Here is a 17,605-nt window from a genome sequence, read left to right as displayed (position 1 = left end):
TAGTACCAGAATTTCCCACACTTCTTGATCTCAGTCACTAGTTTTAGGGGAGTCACTCCTCTTCCACCAAATGCTGTGGTACTTCTACTAGCAGCTGGAGAAAGAATAATCAATTTTTTAGGGCTCTTATAAAAAGCAGTTTGTAGGACAATTCAATAAAATACTGATGCCCTGTTATTTCCCTTCTTAAGTCTCCAAGGACTTTCCAAAATGTCTTCAATGTTTGCTATATATGGAAAAATCCTTCCCTTACATTACCTCCAGCATTTGCCAATCCCTGTACCATAAATTCACTTACTTTGAAGGAGACTTAGGTTCCACTGATGAATGTGAATGTACTTTTAATTTTTTATTAATGTGTTTATGGAGGTGTGGGGACCATTGCCCCGTATGTTTCCCCTTTCCTCCTACTTCAAATTTATCTATCAATGTAGTTACTTTCTCTAAATAACAGATTATTTTGTGTAGAGTGGAAAGGAAGCCTTTATGTTTCATGAATGTAGTTGAGTAGCTTTTCAAATTGCATCAATTTTCTACTTAGAGGTGTGCCTTTTTGTGGGGGTGAGTTGAAAGAATGCCTCACACTTACAATATTGTCGTTGTGGAATTCTGATGGTTTTTGGGAGTTGTTTTTCATTTGTTGGTCTAAATATATTATCTCTAAACGGCTGGTTGTGTGTGTTAAGTGACCAGAGCAAGTCACTGCACTAACACAGTCTCCTTTCCCCCACAGCATTTCAAAGCCCTGGCTGAAGGGAGAAACGTAGGGAGTCCTCCATCGAATCCACCCTCACAAGCAGGAGAGACAGAAGTGTTAAGCTTCAGCTAAGAAAAAGACCCTTTCTTCATGAGCTGGGGCTGCACCTAGGAGTAGAACCTTCGCCTAAGCCAAACAGCAGGGCAAGGCAAAGCATTACTGAAACCTCTATCTTTTCTGTATGTACTGGCAGATGGACAGCGTACGACTCAGATGAATTAGTAGAGGTTAGAATTTAGCTCGTGGTGTTTAATTGTAAATGCTGCATGACCCTTTTTCTTTGGCTCATTCCCAGAGGATTCAGCATTAAACAAGTGCTTGCGAGTGGGAGTACCTCAGCAAGGGTAACAATGTCTTTGGTACCTGAAATCAGCTTGGGCAGAGCATCTCCTTAATGACATAACCCTCACTCTGCTCATGCAGCTGTTTGGACTCATAAGAACGGCCGTACCGGGTCAGACCAAAGGTCCATCCAGCCCAGTATCCTGTCTACCGACAGTGGCCAGTGCCAGGTGCCCCAGAGGGAGTGAACCTAACAGGCAATGATCAAGTGATCTCTCTCCTGCCAGCCATCTCCACCCTCTGACAAACAGAGGCTAGGGATACCATTCCTTACCCGTCCTGGCTAATAGCCATTAATAGACTTAACCTTCATGAATTTATCCAGTTCTCTCTTAAACGCTGTTATAGTCCTAGCCTTCACAACTTCCTCAGGCAAGGAGTTCCACAAGTTGACTGTGCGCTGCATGAAGAAGAACTTCCTTTTATTTGTTTTAAACCTGCTGCTATTAATTTCATTTGGTGACCCCTAGTTCTTGTATTATGGGAATAAGTAAATAACTTTTCCTTATCCACTTTCTCCACATCACTCATAATTTTATATACCTCTATCATATCCCCCCCCTTAGTCTCCTCTTTTCCAAGCTGAAAAGTCCTAGCCTCTTTAATCTCTCCTCCTATGGGACCCGTTCCAAACCCCTAATCTTTTTAGTTGCCCTCTGAACCTTTTCTAGTGCCAGTATATCTTTTTTGAGATGAGGAGACCGCATCTGTACGCAGTATTCAAGATGTGGGTGTACCATCGATTTATAGAAGGGCAATAATATATTCTCCTTCTTATTCTCTATCCCCTTTTTAATGATTCCCAACATCCTGTTTGCTTTTTTGACCGCCTCTGCACAGTGCGCAGACATCTTCAGAGAACTATCCACAATGACTCCAAGATCTTTTTCTTGATTCGTTGTAACTAAATCAGCCCCCATCATATTGTATGTATAGTTGGGGTTATTTTTTCCAATGTGCATTACTTTACATTTATCCACATTAAATTTCGTTTGCCATTTTGTTGCCCAATCACTTAGTTTTGTGAGATCTTTTTGAAGTTCTTCACAGTCTGCTTTGGTCTTAACTATCTTGAGCAGTTTAGTATCGTCTGCAAACTTTGCCACCTCACTGATTACCCCTTTCTCCAGATCATTTATGAGTAAGTTGAATAGGATCGGTCCTAGGACTGACCCTTGGGGAACACCACTAGTTACCCCTCTCCATTCTGAGAATTTACCATTAATTCCTACCCTTTGTTCCCGATCTTTTAACCAGTTCTCAATCCACGAAAGGACCTTCCATTTTATCCTATGACAACTCAATTTACGTAAGAGCCTTTTGTGAGGGACCTTGTCAAAGGCTTTCTGGCAATCTAAGTACACTATGTCCACTGGATCCCCCTTGTCCACATCTTTGTTGACCCCTTCAAAGAACTAATAGATTAGTAAGACACAATTTCCCTTTACAGAAACCATGTTGACTTTTGCCCAACAAATTTATGTTCTTCTATGTGTTTGACAATTTTATTCTTTACTATTGTTTTGACTAATTTGCCCCGTACCAACATTAGACTTACTGGTCTGTAATTGCTGGGATCACCTCTAGAGCCCTTTTTAAATATTGGCATTACATTAGGTATCTTCCAGTTGTTGGGTACAGAAGCCGATTTAAAGGATAGGTAACAAACCCTAGTTAATAGTTCTGCAACTGCACATTTGAGTTCTTTCAGAACTCTTGGGTGAATGCCATCTGGTCCCGGTGACTTGTTAATGTTAAATTCAATTAATTCCAAAACCTTCTCTAGTGACACTTCAATCTGTCACGGTTCCTCAGATTTGTCACCTACAAAAGCCGGCTCTGGTTTGGGAATCTCCCTAACATCCTCAGCCGTGAAGACTGAAGCAAAGAATCCATTTAGTTTCTTTGCAATGATGTTATCGTCTTTAAGCGCTCCTTTTGTATCTTAATCATTGAGGGGCCCCACTGGTTGTTTAGCAGGCTTCCTGCTTCTGATGTACTTAAAAAACATTTTATTACCACCTTTGGAGTTTTTGGCTAGCCGTTCTTCAAACTCCTCTTTGGCTTTTCGTATTACATTTTTTACACTTAATTTGACAGTGTCTATGCTCATTTCTATTTACCTCACTAGGATTTGACTTCCCCTTTTTAAAGGAAGTCTTTTTTATCTCTGTGCTGCTTTTACATGGTTGTTAAGCTACGGTGGCTCTTTTTTAGTTCTTTTATCGTGTTTCTTAATTTGGGGTATACATTGAAGTTGGGCATCTATTATGGTGTCTTTAAAAAGCACCCACGCAGCTTGCAGGGATTTCACTTTAGTCACTGTACCTTTTAATTTCTGTTTGTTTAACTAACCCCCTCATTTTTGCATAGTTCCCCTTTTTGAAATTAAATGTCACAGTGTTGGGCTGTTGAGATGTTCTTCCCACCACAGGGATGTTAAAGGTTATTATATTATGGTCACTATTTCCATGCGGTACTGTTATAGTTACCTCTTGGACCAGCTCCTGCGCTCCACTCAGGACTAAATTGAGAGTTGCCTCTCCCCTTGTGGGTTCCCGTACCAGCTGCTCCATGAAGCAGTCATTTAAAGTATCGAGAAATTTTGTCTCTGCATTTTGTCCTGAGGTGATATGTTCCCAGTCAATATGGGGATAATTGAAATCCCCCACTATTATTGAGCTCTTAATTTTGATAGCCTCTCTAATCTCCCTTAGCATTTCATCATCACTATCACTGTCCTGGTCAGGTGGTCAATAATAGATCCCTAATGTTATATTCTTATTAGAGCATGAAATTACTATCCATAGAGATTCTATGGAACATGTGGATTCACTTAAGATTTGTACTTCATTTGATTCTACATTTTCTTTCACATGTAGTGCCACTCCCCCCCCCCCCCCCCCCTGCACAACCTGTTCTGTCCTTCTGATATCTTTTGTACCCCGGAATGATTGTGTCCCATTGATTGTCCTCAGGCCACCAGGTTTCTGTGATGCCTATTCTATCAATATCCTCCTTTATCACAAGACACTCTAGTTCACCCATCTTATTATTTAGACTTCTAGCATTTGTGTACAAGCACTTTAAAAACTTGTCACTGTTTATTTGTCTGCCCTTTCCTGATGTGTCAGATTCTTTTTTATGTGAATGTTTCTTGTCTGATCTGGCCCTTACATTATCCTCCTCCATCCTCTGCTCCTGACTATAACCTAGAGAATCTCTATCAATAGACTGTCCTCTAAGAGAAGTCTCTGTCTGATCCACATGCTCCTCTGCAGTAGTTGGCTTTCCCCATCTCCTAGTTTAACAACTGCTCTGCAACCTTTGTAATGTTAAGTGCCAGCAGTCTGGTTCCACTTTGGTTTAGGTGGAGCCCATCCTTCCTGTATAGGCTCCCCCCATCCCCAAAGTTTCCCCAATTCCTAATGAGTCTAAACCTCTCCTCTCTCCACCATTGTCTCATCCACGCAGTGAGACTCTGAAGCTCTGCCTGCCTACCTGGCCCTGCGTGTGGAACTGGGAGCATTTCTGAGAATGCCACCATAGAGGTCCTGGATTTCAGTCTCTTCCCTAGCAGCCTAAATTCGGCCTCCAGGACATCTCTCCTACCCTTCCCCATGTCACTGATGCCTACATGTACCACGACCACTGGCTCCTCCCCAGCACTACATGTAAGTCTATCCAGATGCCTCGAGAGATCTGCCACCTTTGCATCAGGCAGGCAAGTCACCAAACGGTTCTCCTGGTCATCACAAACCCAGCTATCTGTTTCTAAAGATTGAATCTCCCATTACTAACAAACACCTGTCTTTTCCTAATGACTGGAGTTCCCTCCCCAGGAGAGGTAACCTCAGTGTGAGAGGATACCCCAGCTATGGGAAGGTTTCCCTCTGCACCTGTTGACTGCTCTGCTTCCCTGGGCCTTTCAGCCTTGTCACCAGTGCAGGGGCTGTCTGACTGGAGGTGGGACCAATCTACAGTGTCCCAGAAAGCCTCTGCAACATACCTCTCTGCCTCCCTTAGCTCCTCCAGTTCTGCCACCCTGGCCTCCAAAGCCCGTACGCGGTCTGTGAGGGCCAGGAGCTCCCTGCACATACATGCTGCACTCAGCACAATACACTGGATAGCCCCCACTGTGCTGCTGGGCTTCTGCCTGCATGGTCTCCTAGTTAATTAAAGTATCAGGGGGTAGCCGTGTTAGTCTGTATCTACAAAAACAACAAGGAGTCTGGTGGCACCTTAAAGACTAACAGATTTATTTGGGCATAAGCTTTCGTGAGTTAAAACCTCACTTCTAGGTTTTAACTCACGAAAGCTTATGCCCAAATAAATCTGTTAGTCTTTAAGGTGCCACCAGACTCCTTGTTGTTTTAGTTAATTAAAGGGTGTTGTTTAAAAGAAGAAGTTGTGACTGTTAGAGCTAAGATCATGTGTAGCTTATTGCTTTGAAGAAAGGAGCGAGGGGCCCCTGCCCCTCGGCCTCCTCCCTAAACTCCCTTGTAAACACTCCTCTGGTCGCTTGTGCACTGCTTTATAAAGCCCTGGCCTGCTTGGTAGCCCCGCCCGCTGCCTAAGGCACTGCCAATTACCAGAGGATTCTAGCTTTCAAACTTTCCTTTGAGACTCCTTTTATAGCCATTCCCTAGACTGCTAAACCTTGGGGCTCTGCAGCCTGCTGGGCTTCAGAGTTGGGGCTAAAGACCAGGAGCTTGACTCTTTCCCCCAAGCAAATATTTAAAAGAATTTAGCCCAGAGACTCACCCTGCATTGCTAGGGAGCCAGGACTTCCCTGCAGGAATGGGCTTTGATTTGCTTCTCTGCAGCTGTTTCCATTTCAAGATGAGTCCAAGATTCAGCCACTAATTGGAGAGATGAACAGCGCTGAGAAACACAACCATGTCATTCAGCTGGAGATGGGCATAGGCATTTCTAATAGTGATGTATTCACCACACTTCATGTGCTTGTGTAAACCTGTGCTGCAAGAGGGAAGAGCTGTCAGTGGAAGCAATCAAAGGGGAGGTGGTGGTGGTATGGATGGACCTTTGCTCTGTATCAGGAGCCCATTAGCAGCCACTCCAGGGAGAAAACTAAGGGGACTGACAGGAGGGAGAGGGTGGTGCTGCCTTCAGCTCAAGGCAGAGTGTGGTCTGCTTTCCCCTTTGTTTCCTGTAGGTAGTATCAGTTAACACATGAAACGTCCCCTTTTTCAGCCTCCAGGTAGAGATGAGGGCACTAGCTCTGAGCCATCTCAGCATAGTGTAAATCCCACAGTTACTCCTGGTTTATACTCATAACGTCCAGCAGAATTTGGCCCAGTATTGTCCTGCACTTGGGAGAGAAGACAGATCACCAGAAATAACCAGCCACCGCTACAGACAATTATTTGGTTTATTGCTGTTGGAAGAAATTTCCAGACACTGTTGAGTCAGTGCTCTGAAAGAGATCCTTGGGGTGAGGACCACCTAAGGCTCCCTCATTAAAGCAGCTACAACAAGGTAAGTAAGTCCCTCCATCCCATCAACTCCTGCCAGAGACATAGCAGCATTCAACTCAATGTGGAAAGAGCTCTGCATTACACTTTGATTATAGCATTTTATTCTTAAGTGCCTAAGTTACATAAAAACATGCCTCAGCTAACAATGCAGCATCTTAAAACAACTAACTGAGCTAACACCTGCTAGATAATTTGATGCATAGCTTAATATATTACTCAGAGGCTGGACAGCCTGCATGGCCAGATGTATTTATTTCCACCAGCACCTCTATTTGTGCTTATTCGGTCGTCTGGGCATGAGAGAAGGATCACAAATGGGAGTCTCCCAGGAAAGAATTGCTCTTTCCAGATGCACATTGATGGAGAGAGATAGTTGCCCTAGCAAGACACGCAGATCATAAGCAAGACACTAACTAAGCAAAGGCTAAAAAACCTCAAAGCCGTCCTAATGCCCAGGTGCTGCAGCAACTCTGGCCTGGAGGAATTGCACAGCAGTTATTGCAATGGATGGTTAAGGTCTGCAGTGGTTTTTCATATAGAAATGTCCTGTGTGCGCTGCAGTGTCTAGCTTCAGAGGGGTGAAGAATTAGAGTGATAACTACCCTCAGGCACACCCATACCTATCCCTTGTCCGCAGGGGAATTGCATGAGTGTAACTGAGGACAGAGCAGGGATACATCTCTCCTAAATGTTCTTTTCAAAGATTATGAACTTCCCTTTATTAATCTAGTTCTTCTCCAGGAGACAGCTGTGGGCTCCAAGCAGAAACTACCCCATGTTCTTTCTCACAAAGAGGTTGATTATGGGATAACCAGAAGCAGCCCATCACTGCTCTCCCAAGGTAGGGCTGGAGTTAACTGGAGGCTGAGAAGCACCAGGGGGTACTCGCACTCTTTTGGTGTTCCCTCATCCCAAACTGGTGGTTTACTTTTCCCTAGCAGGGTGAGTACACAGAACTAGAGCAGCTCACTAATAATGGCCTCAGTGCTTGCTGTTTTGGGTTTCAGCACTATACCGCTCCTGGAGTGCTTCTCCCCTCCCAGCCCCATGGGGAGACAAGTCTGTTCCATCTCCCACTGTATGATATGATCCTCAACACACACAGGACAGGCCACGTTTTCCAAAGTGGTCCCTAATTTTTGAAGCCTAGCTTGGAACACCTAGAGCCTGATCTTCTGGGTTTCCTACCACCCCAAGCAGCACATCAGGAGCCACTGGGCTTGGCCAGGCCTGAGAGGGAATGTCTGACTGACTAAGATTGGAGTTTGGGCAAGCCAGGCTTCCTGCTAATCCCCCCTCCTCACATGCTTCCCTAAGATGCTGACATTACCTCACCCTCTTCCACTCCCAGCAGTTTCAGACTCCTCGCAGGAGCTCCAGAACGCAGCCCTGATCCATTCAGAGATGGACATAGCTGGGTGCTCCCATGGCTGAGTGGACATGAAATGACCATGGCTGTTACATGTATGAATTTCTCTTGCTCCTGGACAGGCGAACAGGCCATTCCCACTCTTGGTGCTCCACCTGCCCACCAGCACGCTGGAGAGTTCTTAAAAATCAGACTCCATGATGTTTTAGGTGAGACTAGCTAACCTACTCAAGTGCAAGAGCAGAAGAGCCCAGAGATCCTTGGGGTAGGATGGCATTGAAGACCTGCCGGCACAGGAACTTTCTCACCTGGAGTTCTGGTGGTGGTTACACGGAGAGCTTGTTCTGAGCTGGCTGCTGTAGTCTGGGATCCTGGGGAGAACAGCAGCTCCTGGATGGGTCTGCAGTGCTGATGGATCAGTGGACTCATCCCAGGAGACTGAGGGAGACCCTGGACCCCCACAGGAGTGTCCTGCCTACACATTCACAGCCATATCTCATCACTGCTCATGCTGGACACTTTGTAAATGTTCCCAACCATCGGGAACCGGCCGAAACCTGGAGGACAAAAGAAATCCCATTACAAGGGTCCTGCTGCCCAGTCAGCCCAGGTTGTGGGTCAGGGGATGCAGGTGGTACACTGTTCCCAGGCTCGCTAAAGCCCCAACACTCAGCCATTTCAAAGCGTATCATGCAAGTTGCCTACCAGCCCCTCCACTTTCAGCCCATTTTAGTATTTAAGTTAAATAGGTTTGAATAATGACAATCTATGCAAAGATCTAAACATGTAAATTAAATAATATTAAGAAGATAAGACCAGCCCTATGGGATCAGACCCACAGGCGCCCACTCTGTGGGTGCTCCAGGGCTAGAGACCCCTGGAAAAAAAAAGTGGGTGCTCAGCACCCAACAGCAGCCCTGCCAATCAGCTCCTCCCTCTCCCCTGGTGCCTGCTGATCACCAGCAAGTGGGAGGAGCATAGGCAGGGCGTGCTAGGTGGAGGAGACGGAACGGGGGGTCCATCTAGCCCAGTATCCTGTCTTCCGACAGTGGCCAATGCCAGGTGCCCCAGAGGGAATGAACAGAACAGGGAATCATCAAGTGATCCATCCCATTGCCCATTCCCAGCTTTGGGAAAACAGAGGCTAGGGACACCCTCCCTGCCCTAATAGCCATTGATGGACCTATCCTCTATGAATTTATCTAGTTCTTTTTTGAACTCTGTTATAGTCTTTGCCTTCACAACATCCTTTGGCAAACAGTTCTACAGGTTGACTGTGCATTGTGTGAAGAAATACTTCCTTTAGTTTGTTTTAAATCTGCTGCCTATTAATTTCATTTGGTGACACACACACACACACCCCCCAGTTCTTGCGTTATAGAATCATAGAACTGGAAGGGATCTCGAGAGGTCATCTAGTCCAGTCACCTGCACTCAAGACTAAGAATTAGCTAGACCATCCCTGACAGGTGTTTGTCCAACCTGTTCTTAAAAATCCCTACTGATGGAGATTCCACAACCTCCCTAGGCAATTTATTCCAGTGCTTAACCACCCTGACAGTTAGGAAGTTTTTCCTAATGTCCAACCTAAATCTCCCTTGCTGCAATTTAAGCCCATTGCTTCTTGTCCTATCCTCTGAGGTTAACAACAATAATTTTTCTCCCTCCTTGTAACAACCTTTTATGTATTTGAAAACTGTTATGTCCCCTCTCAGTCTTCACAAACCCAATTTTTTCAGTCTTCCCTTATAGGTCATGTTATCTAGACCTTTAATCATTTTTGTTGCTCTTCTCTGGACTTTCTCCAATTTGTCCACATCTTGCCTGAAACTGGTGCCCAGAACTGGACACAATACTCCAGTTGAGGCCTAATCAGCGTGGAGTAGAGCGGAAGACTTACTTCTGCTAATACATCCCAGAATGATGAGCTGACACTGCACCCAGTAGTGAGCCATTTTCACTAGTCCATCACAGGCTGGAACCACCTTTCCCAGATCCACTCCCGGCCCCTAGAGAGCTGCCCAGACTTGCTACCTCTATTACCAAGGCCCAGGCTGTTCTCTGGCTCTGATAGGGCATCGTCCTTCCGCTCAGTCTGGATTCCTGCGTCTCCACGGCTGGCTGTCAGGGGAAAGAGGTGTTTGGAGTGAGGAGGAGTCACATGCATTGTGTCCACATGTCTGTACTGCCCCCATCAGAGCTGGGACTCCCCTACCTGGGGATACCGGTCCAGTCCCAGCCCCCCCTCCAAATGCAGCAGGGACCCAGCCCAAAGTACAGACCTACAATCAAAGGGGAAGCTGCTGCCCCAGACAGATGCAGGAAAGGAGTCCCGGGGAAAGGCTCACACTGGGTCAATGGGAAATCCCACCCCATCTGCTATGGGCAGCTGCACCCAGCTCAGAAGGGACATCCCTCTGAACTGCCCGGTTCTGGTAAGGAACACACCTTTGGCCTCCTGTGTGAGGTCATTGAGCTGCAGGTTGGATGGGAGGGACATGTTCTCTCGTGGCAGTCGCACGCTGTTCAGATTCAGGTTGTTGGAATCGCTGCAACAAGAACGAAGACTGAATGGCTGCAAGATCCCCCTCCAGTGGCACAGCACATACTGCAGTGCAGGCCTCTTGCCCAGAGGTCCTGCCCGCAGGTCATGCCTATGTGGCAGTAGATTTGGCTCATTCCGGGCTGGGCTGGCCCTCAGCCCCTGCTCCTACATCCGTGTCCCATGGAACCAGCGCTGCTCGAGGGGGGAGGTCTGGATAGGGAGCCCTGCCCGCCTGGCAGGGACTGACACTGTCCCCAAACAGCAGCTGGGGCCCCTCTGTGAAGTAAGTTGGCAGGAGTCAGTCTAGCTCCCAAGGGCGCAAATTACAGTCCGCTCCAGATGGCCCTCCAGGACTCTCCTCTTGCCCCTACACAGGGTCTCTTCAAGGCGGGGCAGGGCATGGGTGCCCGGGCTGGCCCTGCTCTGGGGATAGAGGACTCCAATCTCCAGTACTGTGAATCTGGCACCTTGCACCACCACCAAACTTACCCCAGCCCCAGGGGCCACCACATGGAACTGAGCCAATCCCCACATGCTCCTAGTAGACCCTCCCCAAAAACTGCACATGCCAAAGCAGTGAAGGGGTTAAAGAGACAGGCACAGGTGCGTGGTGGGGGGGAGGGGGTTTGCAGGCTTCAGGCTGTTCAGTGAGGATGGAGGAGGGGGATAAATAAGGCACTTTTACCCCTCCACCACGTACTGTCAGAACAGAGACCCCACAGCGAGGGGCAGGGGTGGGTTACCTCGGAGGCGGCGGTGTAGGTCCAGAGAGCCCTGGCAAAGAAGAGAGAGCATTAGGGGCAAAGTTGGCATCCTGGCCTTTACACAGAGCTGGGCGCGGCAGGAGCACCCGGGCCCATAACGCAAGGAGTTGTGGGAGGGAGCACTCCCAGGCCCAAAGAAAAGCCCTGGTGTCTAGGGCACCGGCAATGCAAGGACACGTCTCTCTCACCTGACGCCTTCTTCCCCTTCCTCCAGACGACACAGATGATGAGGGTGTTGAGGCAGATGAGAGTCCCCAGTGCCAAGGCTCCTCCAACGATGATGGCCAGGAGGGGCAGCTCCACACGGGTATCCAGGAGACCTGTACCAGAGCCAGGCACCCGCATTAGAGACCTCTAGACGCAGCACACACAGGCCTACGCCACCCCGGGCTTGCTCACTGGCCATTCCCATATGGCACCAGAGGCTGTCTGGCATCTATGAACCTGTGATGGGGGAGCCATAGATTCCAAGGCCAGGAATGGCCATGGTGATCATCTAGTCTGACTTTATAACACAGGCCAGTGAACTTGCCCCAAATAATTCCAAGAGCAGTGATGGAGAATCCACCACAACCCCTGCTAAATTGTTCCAGTGCTTAATTACTCTCACCGTTAAACATGGACATCTTATTTCCAGTCTGAATTTGTCTAGCTTCAACTTCCAGCCCTTGGATCATGTCCTCTCTCTCTCTGGTAGACTGAAGGGCCCATTATTAAATATTTGCTCCCCATGTACATATTTATAGACCCCAATCGAGTCACCCCTTAACCGTCTCTTTGTTAAGCTAAATAAATAGTGCTCTTTGAGTCTATCCCTATAAAACATGTTTTCTAGTCCTTTAATCATTCTGATGGCTCTTCTCTGACCCGTCACCAATTTATCAACATCCCCCTTGAATTGTGGACACCAGAACTGGACACAGGATTCCAGCAGCAGTCGCACCAGTGCCAAACACAGAGGTTAAATTTCTACTCCTACTCAAGATTCCCCTATTTATGCATGCCAAGATCTCATTAGCATTTTTGGCCACAGCATCACACTAGTAGCTCATGTTCAGCTTAGGACCCTCTGTTGCTTTTTACAGATTCAGACTAACACGGCTACCCCTCTGATACGTGTTCAGCTGATTATCCACCATGACTCCCAAGTGTTTTTCAGAGTCACTGCTTCCCAGGCTAGAGTCCCCCATCCTGTAAGTATGGGCTGCACTCTTTGCTCCTAGATGGATACATTTACCCGTATTAAAATGTATATTTTGTTTGCTTGCACCCAGTTTACCAAGCGATCCAGATTGCTCTGAATCAGTGACCTGTCCTTTTCATTGTTTACCACTCCCCCAATATTTAGGTCACCTGCAAACTTTATCAGTGATGATTTTATGTTTTCTTCCAGGACACTGATAAAAATGTTAAACAGCGTAGGGCCAAGGGAACCGGTCCCTGCAGGACCCCACCGGAAACACACGTTGTTGATGATGATTCCCCATTTACAATTACATTTTGAGACCCATCAGTTAGCCAGTTTTGAATCCATTTACTGTTATGTTAATTTTATATTATTCTACTTTTTTTTTTAATCAAAATGTCATGCAGTACCAAGTTAAATGCCTCACAGAAATCTATTTCGTCAATACGTTTATCAACCAAATTTGTAATCTCATCAAAAAAAGATATCAAGTGATTTGACAGGATCTATTTTCCAATATACCCATGTTGATTTGCATTAATTACATCCTTCTTTAATTCTTTATTAATCAAGTCCCCTATTAGCCACTGCATTGTCCGGCCCAAGATCGATGTCAGGTTGACAGGCTTACAATCACCTGGGTTGCCCCATTTAATCTTTTTTTTTTTTAATTGGTACATTAGCTTTCTCCTAGTCTTCTGGAACTTCCCCAGTGCTCCAAGCCTTACTGGAAATAAACATAAATAGTTCAGTGAGCTCCTCAGCCAACTTATTACAATTTTCTGGATGCAAGTTATCTGGACCTGATTATTTAAAAATGTCTAGCTTCTGTTTAACATTCTCCAGAGATATTAGTGGAATGGAAAGAGTGTTATCATCACCATGTGAGGAGACTATATCATCTGTTTTTCTTCCAAATACAGAACAGAAATATTTATTGAACACTTCTGCCTTATCTGCATTATTACTGATAATTTTACCATTTCCATCTAGCAGTGGACTGATACAATTGTTAGGATTCTTTTTATTCCTAATATATTTTTAAAGTCCTTAAGGAGAAATCTGTGGCCAGCAGAGTTGTGTCCTTTTGCTTCCCTTATTAATTTTCTACAATTCTTAACTTCTGATTTATAGTCATTATTATTATTATTAACTTCCCCTTTCTTCCATTTGTTTTATATATGTGCCTAAAAGCCCACAAGGAAGAACACCATGTTGGTTAAAAAAACGACCTGGTTTAAAGGTTGTTTTTTTAACCAACACGGTGTTCTTCCTTGTGGGCTTCTAGGCATCTAGTAAGGTGTTGTTAACGTATTCCCAACTATCATTCACATTTTTTCTTCCTCTCAGCTGATTTGGCTCATAATTGCTCTCAGCTGTGGGACGTTGCGCTTCAGAAGGATAACATGAGTCTCTACATTCACTACCCAGTTCCTCCAAGGTGGAGCAGGGAGCGTCAAGCACAGATGGGCTCCTCTGTAAAATTGTTCTCACAAAACAGAGATGCTTTCGGGGGGGGAGTAGGATACAGGGCATTCCCCTCCAGGAGGCCCTCCAGGTGTATATTGGGGAGACAAAAGAGGTATCAGCTCCTCTACAGGGCAGTAATAGGAAAGAAGTGTCCATCCCCACAAGCTCTTAGAACATCCAGTTCCCCATGGACATCCCCTCACTCAGGTACTTGTCCCACAGCCCTGCTTGCACAGACTGCAGCCTCTCCCACCCTTGCTGGATTTGTGAATCACCTCAGACCAAGACGAGATGTGGGGGAAGGGCCCTGATTCTGCAATGCCCTCCAGCCCCAGTGCCCAACTCCCAGAGGGTCCCACCTACCCGGCGGCAGGATGGAGGAGTTGGTGATGCCCACATTGTTGGCTGCGGTGAAAGAGAAGTTCTTGGCCACACTGCTGAGCTGCACCTGCACGGTATGGTTGGTCAGCCAGGGGTAGCTCTTGGTGTCCAGGATGAGGAAGTCAGACGTATTCACCATCACGTGCCCATCCTGGTCTATCCAGGTGATGCTGGCTGGGGGGTTGGCCCGCACCAGGACAAAGAGAACCATGAGGAGACCCGGGTCCTTGGCCTCCTGGTACTTGGCGTTCATCGTCATGATCTCCGGTTTAACTGGGCAAGAAAGGACACAAACCAAATGTGTATAAGACAAAGCTGGACCCTGGTCTTGAACCTAGTGAATGCTGACCCTGGAGAGGCAGCAGGGTCTAGCAGTTAGAGCTGGGGACAGGGAGTGGGGTCTAGTGGTTAGAGCAGGGATCTGGGGGTCAGGGCTCACGGCTGTGGGCTGGGAGCAGGGACTTGTGAGCTATGAGGCAGGGTTCTGCCAGAGTTGAATTTGGCCTCTTGTCTCAGCGATGGGAGGGAAAACCCATAATTTCATGTTTGTGCAGCATTTTAATGAGGAGGCTTCGTTATTATTAGTGCCAGATTCAGGTCAGTGTCCTGTGTTCTCTGCACATCTGACTACGAGGTGCGGGGCTCAAATCCCTCAGGTGCTGGCAGCACAGAGTGCCTGAGGGCCCCAATTAGCTGCTAATGAGAATAATGATGACAGCCTCCCTGCAACTGGCCAGGGCATCCAGGGCACTGCACAATTAATCCCTTCCAGTCCAGCCCCTGCTCTGGCTGCCTCCTTGGTCCAGACACACAAGCATGGGTGGGAAGGAAGCCTCTCCCATTCCATCGTGTCTAAGTGCCTGGGACTTGGCTGGAGAAAGTGCAGGAGGGGCCTTGTTAGCCTCTCTGTTCAGGGGAGCTGAGCCCAACCCTTTCTCAGATCTCCAGCGAAATACATCTGGTGGAGCCCAGGGTACTGTGTCTACCTCAGAGCTCTGTATGACCAGCTGCCTCTGCTTGGGGTGCGAGCCAGGACTGAGGAGCAGCAGCAAAGCTGGGGGCTTATGGAAGGGCTGGAATAGTGGGGTCAGGATTGAGGGGCACAGGCAGAGCTTGGGAGGAGAGAAGGGGCAGGGCTGGACTAGCCAGGGGCCATGGCTTGGAATCAAGGGGTACTAGCAGAGCTGTAGAGGGAAAGAGGGGGCATGGCTGGAATAGCAGAGGGGCTGCACGATGGGATTAAGGTGTGTGTTGTGGGGACGGGTGCCCCTTGGTCTCTCCTCTAACGAGTTCTCTGAACGAAGGACCTGGCTCGCACGGAGCAGGAGCCCTGGCAAAGCCCAAGGAGCTGGCCCTTACACTGCACGTTGAGGAGCACCGAGGCGTTGGAGGTCTTGCCAGAGGCCGGGTCTGTCAGTGAGCAGTTCAGTTCCCTGTCTGTGCGCTGCGCCGTCACTGTGAAAGTGCTGGAGCTCTGCTCAAAGGCCTCCGCCAAGGTGGTCAACACTGTGGAACCATTGGTCTCCTGCTTCTTGCCATTCAGGTACCAGGTGAGCATGGGCACTGCCTGCCAGCTGTCCACCTGGCAGGTGAAGTCCCGGCTCTCATCCTCCTGCATGGTGCTCACCAACAGTGACTGCCCGTTAATCTTGGGATCTGGTTCCCCCAGCCCTGCCAGGGAATCAGGAGGGAAAAGCCATCAAAGCAGCACATTTGAGCCAGGAGCTCATCCTATGCCCCCCCTGCTCCATACACTCCAGGGATCCATGTCACCAACACAAAAACTGGCTCTAGGTGGCTGGACCAAGTCCCTGGAGGCTGAATCTAAGCGGGGCTGCTTTGAGCTGGCTGAGACAGCCGCTGGGGAGCTGGGCCGGCCTGGGCCCAGGACGCTGCAGCAGACCAGGTAAGGGAGTCTTGGTAAGCAGGGCCTCCAGGAGCCTCCTGCCTCACAGCCAATGCAGAGGGCTAGGTTTGGCACCTATTCACTCCGTTTCAGGGGGCCCCCTCAAGGGATGGAGGCAGGGGGCAAGTCCAGTCCTAGAGCTGCATGGACTCTCCATGCACAGGGCCCAGGCCTGCACAGGGCAGGGGCACTCTCCTCCACGCAAGGGCCTTACCTGAATGCACCAGCACCTCAATGTGGAGCAGCAGCAGCAGCACGTAGGAGAGGGCGGCACTGCAGCCGGCCAGGTTCCTGGCGAGCCCCATCTATGCTCTGTTCAGGTCCCCAGTTTCACCAGTGCCCCAGCGCTAGGAGAGAGTCAGATGGTACCTGAGTGCCATGGGGAGAGCAGAGCAGGGATGCCGCTCCTCGAGTGGGCTCTGAGGGAATCCCCCCACTCCTGAACTTGTGTCTGTTGCCTGCCTGGCCAAGCGAGGGGGTGATCACTGGCTAACACCTGGGGCAGTGAACAGTACAGCGCATCTGCCCATGCATTTCTCACACATCCATCACTGGGGCACGGATGCTAGGGGATGAACTGTTGCTGTGCGGCCCCCACTACACCCTGGAGACCTCTGGGGACCACCCCGTCACTCAGAGCGAAACCACCCAAACTGCAGGTCTGGGTCTGTCAGCAAAGCCCCAGCCAGGCCTCCACACTGGGAATTACCCGGGGGAGGTTTCACACCAAACCCCCCACGGCACACGCACTCACCTGTCCCCATGGTGCGCCTTCACGGGGCACATGCGCAGACAGGCACACCCAGGGCTTGGCCCTCACACACACAGGGGGCACACGGGCAGGGCTCGCACACATGGGGCACAGGGGGCACACGGGGGGCACACGGGCAGGGCTCGCGCGCACGGGGGGCACACGGGCAGGGCTCGCGCGCACGGGGGGCACACGGGCAGGGCTCGCGCGCACGGGGGGCACACGGGCAGGGCTCGCGCGCACGGGGGGCACACGGGCAGGGCTCGCGCGCACGGGGGGCACACGGGCAGGGCTCGCGCGCACGGGGGGCACACGGGCAGGGCTCGCGCGCACAGGCAGGGCTCGCGCACGGGGGGCACACGGGCAGGGCTCGCGCACGGGGGGCACACGGGACACCTGGCGCAGAGGCGCCGGGGTTGCGCACGGGCTGCAGCCGATGCCCGGCCGGGGCCCCCCCAGCTCTGCTGCGAGCGAGCCCCGAGCACGCGGCGGCTGCAGCTCCCGGCTCGCTGCGGGCGGGCGGGCGGTTACCTGGGGGCGCTGCAGGGGCCGCGGGCAGCGTCCCGCCCATCCCGGCAGGGCGGCCCCGCGGCGCGGCGCGGCCCGGCGGCAGCTGCCCGGAGCTCGCGGAGCGGC

The 17,605-nt window shown here is 49.4% G+C and overlaps 2 protein-coding genes across 8 annotated transcripts in view; one reads left to right on the top strand and one right to left on the bottom strand.

The window, feature by feature from the left end:
• Positions 1-3,506, top strand: part of IFT46 (intraflagellar transport 46) — a 19,511-nt gene extending 16,005 nt beyond the window's left edge. For all 4 annotated transcript variants that reach the window (XM_054005527.1, XM_054005526.1, XM_054005529.1 and 1 more), the window contains exon 12: positions 734-3,506. In XM_054005527.1, coding sequence (XP_053861502.1) covers positions 734-829 — 96 coding nt within the window. In that variant the 3' untranslated portion in view covers positions 830-3,506. The remainder of the gene's footprint in view (positions 1-733) is intronic.
• The window catches only part of TMEM25 (transmembrane protein 25), a 23,605-nt gene extending 6,000 nt beyond the window's left edge, over positions 1-17,605 (bottom strand). The window contains exons 1-10 of one of the 4 annotated variants that reach the window (XR_008441720.1): positions 17,501-17,605; positions 16,433-16,565; positions 15,672-15,983; positions 14,295-14,585; positions 11,464-11,595; positions 11,255-11,285; positions 10,415-10,515; positions 10,001-10,087; positions 8,275-8,523; positions 5,864-5,961 (exon numbers count right to left, since the gene is read on the bottom strand). Coding sequence is in view for 2 of the 4 variants with exons in the window: in XM_054005523.1 (XP_053861498.1) it covers positions 8,450-8,523; positions 10,001-10,087; positions 10,415-10,515; positions 11,255-11,285; positions 11,464-11,595; positions 14,295-14,585; positions 15,672-15,983; positions 16,433-16,523 (1,119 nt within the window). In the remaining 2 variants the exon portion in view is untranslated. Of the gene's footprint in view, positions 1-5,863; positions 5,962-6,473; positions 8,524-10,000; positions 10,088-10,414; positions 10,516-11,254; positions 11,286-11,463; positions 11,596-14,294; positions 14,586-15,671; positions 15,984-16,432; positions 16,566-17,500 lie in introns of those variants that run through there. The other 3 variants (XR_008441721.1, XM_054005523.1, XM_054005524.1) reach the window with 3 other exon arrangements.

This window comes from Malaclemys terrapin, chromosome 15, assembly GCF_027887155.1.
Source record: "Malaclemys terrapin pileata isolate rMalTer1 chromosome 15, rMalTer1.hap1, whole genome shotgun sequence".
Classification (NCBI taxonomy): Eukaryota; Metazoa; Chordata; order Testudines; family Emydidae; genus Malaclemys; species Malaclemys terrapin.
The sequence above is the reverse complement of the archived record's forward strand: the minus strand, read 5'-3'. Positions and strand labels throughout refer to the sequence as shown.